General features: G+C 33.8%; 1 protein-coding gene across 1 annotated transcript in view; it reads left to right on the top strand.

Annotated features, from left to right (window-relative positions):
• The window catches only part of LOC106475423 (guanylate cyclase 32E-like), a gene marked incomplete at its 3' end in the record, with an annotated part of 15,973 nt that extends 10,859 nt beyond the window's left edge, over positions 1 to 5,114 (top strand). The window contains exons 3-5 of the mRNA XM_022379533.1: positions 1,627 to 1,762; positions 3,963 to 4,117; positions 5,024 to 5,114. Of these exons, the coding sequence (XP_022235241.1) occupies positions 1,627 to 1,762; positions 3,963 to 4,117; positions 5,024 to 5,114 (382 nt within the window). The remainder of the gene's footprint in view (positions 1 to 1,626; positions 1,763 to 3,962; positions 4,118 to 5,023) is intronic.
• Positions 5,115 to 5,880: the final 766 nt, after the last annotated feature.

The following is a 5,880-nucleotide window of genomic DNA, read 5'->3' as shown; positions in this document are numbered from 1 at the left end:
TAAATAAGAAATACCCTAAATGGTTGTATTTATCTTATTTTGGGATTCAAATTTGTTGTTTCTGCCTTAAAACGTAATGCTGAGGATGATATATATATATATATATATATGCAATAAAGTATGTTGTACCTCCTGCGTTTGAAATAATATCCCCCACTTGTTATACTCTATATAACCCACAAGAAGACTAGAGATTTTGTGTTCTATATACCAACAAGAAGAATAGATATTTTGTGTTCTATATACCAACAAGAAGAATAAATATTTTGTGGTATATACCCACGAGAAGAATAGGGATTTTATGTTCTATATAACCACAAGAAGACTAGAGATTTTGTGTTCTATATACCCACGAGAAGAATGGAGATTTTGTGTTCTATATACCCACAATAAGACTAGAGATTTTGTGTTCTATATACCCACAAGAAGACTAGAGATTTTGTGGTACATACCCACGAGAAGAATAGAGATTTTGTGTTCTACATACCCACAAGAAGAATAGAAATTTTATGTTCTATATACCCAGAAGAAGAATAGAGATTTTGTGTTCTATATACCAACAAGAAGAATAGATATTTTGTGTTCTATATACCCACGAGAATAGAGATTTTGTGTTCTATATACCCACAAGAAGGCTAGAGATTTTGTGTTCTATATACTCACAAGAAGAATAGAGATTTTGTTCTATATACCCACAAGAAGACTAGAGATTTTGTTCTATATACTCACAAGAAGACTAGAGAGTTTGTTCTATATACTCACAAAAACAATTGTCAGTAAAATGTATGGTTTCTTTCATAGGATTAAAAAAATTAGCTCTATGTGATATTCCATGTTTACTTTCTCCTTTAGTAATGTAGATTTCTTATCCAGATATGTTTTGTTCTTTTAGGTAAGAATAATCATCACATAGTTACGTGGTCAAGAGTGTCATTAAGGTGCTTTCGCTTTAGATACCTATTGTTCTGTGTCATTCCCCTGAAATAACACCTGGTCTGTTTACGAGCAAGATAGCTGTAAGGTTTCACTTTTCACCAACCGTATGTCAGGTGACATCTCGAGGCTACAACTACAACCTCCGTGATTTTCTTAGAGAGTAAGATGTCCCGCGATGCTTTTTATGACTGGGACATATTTTGTCCAGATTGTTTAGAGATTTTGGAAAAGATGCTGCTTTAAGGTCACGCGCTAACCTTCTCCAATAAATTCGATTGTCTTATTTTGATACTACACTCCATAAATACTATATACACATCACCATTATAAGAGGCTTAACTGCGTTTCTTTGGTTTACTGACCCAAGCTGTGCAGGTGAGTCTTAAATTGGCGAAACTGCAGTCTTCAGCAGACGGGGCGGCGAATCAAAGAATGCATTAAGCCTTACGTTACAGAGGGTGCGGCGAATCAAAGAATGCATTAGGCCTTACGTCACAGAGGGTGCGGCCAATCAAAGAATGCATTAGGCCTCTACGTCGCGGATTATATTTCCTATTTGATCTTTGTCGAAAAGTAAAGACATCTGTAACTCTATTTATGTACTAATGATCCGTTTTAGAAATACATTATTGTAAATTGTTGTTATCTGTACAAAATTAGCGTAATTAATTTTCTTCAATGTATTAACAGGTTCCAGCAGAAGGAGCATATTTATACGACGCTGTTTACGTATACGCTCGAGCACTCAATGACTGTTTAGCTGATGGCCAGGACCCTTTTGATGGGAAGCTCATTTTCGACTACATGAAGCGCAGAACGTATCAAAGTAAGTTTAATTACATGGTTAAATTTAATGATTTGTCTTAATTATCTTCATCAAAATTCATATATATATATTTATATATTAGTTCAACTATTATATAATTCAACTACACGATTTTTTTTTCATTATTAATAAAACATTAACACTTTCTCCTTAATAGTATCGGATCTAAGAATGTTTCATTTTCTGTATTGTTAAGAAAACCATTATATTTAAGATTCGTTGATGGATTGTTTAGGCATAGTATTCATAATCCGCCTTTCGTCTTCAGGTCAGTGTGTGTGTGTGGTGTAGTCGGTCTTTATAGTGTTCTTAGAGAATCAAAATGTCGTCCTCTACACTTGTGTCTCTACAACATGCAGTTGTCGTCCATTCAATAAAGTTTCGTTATATTCAATATATCAGAATTCAGAATAATACACGTACTTTAATTTATTCAATTTTCAATTGAATATATTTTCCATTTCTTTTAGCTCAAGTTCGAATTATAGACAACAATAGATGTAACACATTAAATCCAAGAATCACTTTTATCATTTAAATAGAATATTAGTTGTATAAAGGCATTCATTCAGCATAGATAGTACTCTAAGCGTAGAATAGTTAATATTATACTTGTTTTAAGTAGTCTTTGTTCTAAACGTGTGTAATCAGACTGAAAATTGTTTGGAAAATGGAACAACTATATGAATGTCTGAAAATATAAGGCGTCAGGCTAGAGCTGCCATATACGAACACGAACCGAGTGTATTTAAATAAGACGACTTTATTTAAGAGCTAATACTTTGAAATCAATATTTTTCTTCAAAAATATAGAATTTTTATGTTCATGTCAGTACTTAAAACACGTGTTTACACGTCATTCAGTACGTTATATTGAAACGATATCGAATTTGCAAGGCAGAAAGTCACGTGAAAACACAGCTGGTAGAAATTTGCGGTCGGATGGAATGTATCAGAACTACATTCTGGTATTGTTTGGCGTTGCGTAGGTAGTGCGATGCAAACTAAAATACATTGCTTTTTGGGAAGTTTGTGACAGCCTTTTTGACATAAGATATTTATACACTTAGATCATAAAATTGTGTTTGGATCTGGATTTAGAATTTCCAAGATGGTAGTATCCCTTGTACTTAATGGCATTGGAAAACAAAGGAATATAGATCAACATGGGGCACCAGGACCATCCAGAAAGAAACCTACAACAAGTCTTACCTCAGCCGTGTATGAAAAGTGCAGTGTCTTGTAGGAAGTTCAGTGACAAAAGTCGTTCATGTGTCCGAGGCAACAGTACGTAACACAATCAAGAAAAAACTCTGTCCGAAAAATCGACATAAATCAGGTGTAGATAACCTGCTTTGTTAACATATTTGTTCTACTGACGCATACTTCAAGTAGCTGGAGAATGAAACGGGTATTTCACGCTATTCCATACGAAGACATAGCGGTTGAGCCATTGAACGCGGCGCCTATAGATTTCTGTGTAATCGAACTGTTGAAACGAGCGCTGGGAAACTGTCAGCCTCATACACTAGATTATGGAAAGCACGCAGGGGGTAGTGATAGGCTTTTGGCATCACAGTCTTCTAACGGGGCCTTTAGCAATGAAACTTACGCTGCAGGGTTATTGTCAAGATGCACTGCCTTCAGGTAGAGTCCGACCGGACTTCTCGACATAGAGCCACAACCAAGTAGTGAGGCTTATTGTTTAAACATAATGTACTCAACTTTTGTATACTAGTAACTTTCAGTACAATCATCCAGCAAAAGAGATCAACACTATTAATCAATAATGTTTTATGGTGTACACTTGTAGATTTTTTATCATCTTTGTAATTGCTCTTCTCAGTATTTTGTATTTGTATAAATTAATTAATCGCAACTTATTAAAAACACCTTTTGTAATAAGTGAATTATTTTAACGTAACTAATTAACGTGCTTGATCTACGTGAAATGGGTTACAGTATCTATAACGTACTTGGTCTACGTGCAATGGGTTACATTGTCTATAACATGCTTGATCTAAGTGCAATGGATTACATTGTCTTGCCTATAACGTGCTTGATCTAGGTGCAATGGGTTACATTGTCTTGTCTATAACGTATTTGATCTAGGTGCAATGGGTTACATTGTCTTGTCTATAACGTATTTGATCTAGGTGCAATGGGTTACATTGTCTTGTTTATAACGTGTTTGATCTAGGTGCAATGGGTTACATCGTCTATATGGATGAAAACGGAGACGCTGAAGGAAATTACACCGTAATCGCTAGGAAACCAATACCCGGTGTTCCAGGAGAATACGGTGTTTTTCGTGTTGGAGTGTTCATGCTTCCAGAAAATAGCAGTGGTATCCCGGTATGTCTTCTTAGTGAATTTATAATGTTTCTCACAGCTGTACAGAATGTATTAGAATAATTGGACTTTATAACTATTTGCGTTTCACAATCAATGATTTAACTCATAGGATCAAAGAAAAAGTAAACACAGTTTAGCATAATTCAGTAAAATAGTTCTCAAGATGGCTGCTATGGTAGAACTCTGTATCTCGGAGCTGGCGATCCGGGATCGAATCTGTACTATATTACAAACTATTTACCGCACTTTAAGCTGTAGGTACATAACAAGAGTAGGCTGCTACTGGCTGGCTGTCTTCTCTCTGGTCAGTGGTTCAAAATTAGGGATTGTGGCAGATAGCCTAAGTAGCAATGCCATAATAAAAAACAATGTTGCCCTGAGAAACATTGAAAAACAACTCGAAACACATAAGAACTTTAATATCATAATAGTTGTATGTCATATATAACCAATGAAAGATCTGTGAAATGTCTGAGGGAAAATTCTATATATTCGATGAGAAGTTAAACGGTGAGGTAAATGTAAAAAAATTAGATATGTATACTCTACTCTGTAAGATTGCTTTATTGAGACGACTTAGTACAAGTATTTATCAGTTACAGAACTGAGAGTGGAAGGAAAATCCTTTTTTTCAACAAAGTGCATTTGGATTTTGAAACAATCTGTAGTTTTGTCGAGTATTGTTTTGTAAAACTAATAATAGGTTCCAATAACAGGGTACAGTAGACTCAGTATGTAATGTATAAAACTAATAATAGGTTCCAATAACAGGGTACAGTAGACTCAATATGTAATGTTCGAAGAACTAACAGTGAATAGAAAATTTAACTTTTTACATGGAATTCATTAGGTACTTAGAAAGGTTTGTAGCATTTTTAAACACTAGTCTGTAAATATCAATACTAGGTGCTCCACCTGGAGGACACAGTGGACTGGGTAGGTGATGGACCACCAAAAGACGGACCTGAGTGCGGATTCCAAAATGAAAAGTGTGTTAGTAAGTTAAGTTTTTTCTTAAAGTATCATCGATTGTACGTTTCAGTAATTAGACCATATTAAGTCGAACATTTAAATACTGATAATTTAGCCACAAGGTGGCAGTAAAACTAAATTCGAACAAACAGAATTCAGTTTTAAGGAAACGCTTTTGCCTAGACAAATATATTACTTAACTAAAATCTTATAGAAGCATCCGATTTTAAGATAACCGCATAACAAGTCCGAATATCCATAAGATAAACAGCTGAAGAAACGTTTAATATCCATAAGATAAACAGCTAAAGAAAAGTTTGATATTCATAAGATAAAAAGTTGAAGAAAAGTTTAATATCCGTAAGATAAACAGCTGAAGAAAAGTTTAATATCTATAAAATAAACAGCTGAAGAAAGGTTTAATATCTATAAGATAAACAGCTAAAGAAACGTTTAATATCCATAAAATAAACAGCTAAAGAAAAGTTTAATATTCATAAGATAAACAGCTACAGAAAAGTTTAATCTCCATAAGATAAACAGCTGAAGAAAAGTTTAATATCTATAAGATAAACAGCTAAAGAAAAGTTTAATATTCATAAGATAAACAGCTAAAGAAAAGTTTAATATTCATAAGATAAACAGCTAAAGAAAAGTTTAATATCCATAAGATAAACAGCTGAAGAAACGTTTAATATCCATAAGATAAACAGCTGAAGAAAAGTTTAATATCCATAAGATAAACAGCTGAAGAAAAAGTTTAATATCCATAAGATAAACAGCTAAAGAAA

The sequence above is a fragment of the Limulus polyphemus genome, unplaced genomic scaffold (genome assembly GCF_000517525.1).
Source record: "Limulus polyphemus unplaced genomic scaffold, Limulus_polyphemus-2.1.2 Scaffold8556, whole genome shotgun sequence".
Taxonomy (NCBI): domain Eukaryota; kingdom Metazoa; phylum Arthropoda; class Merostomata; order Xiphosura; family Limulidae; genus Limulus; species Limulus polyphemus.
Note: the sequence above shows the minus strand (reverse complement) of the source record. Positions and strands in the feature narration are given on the sequence as shown.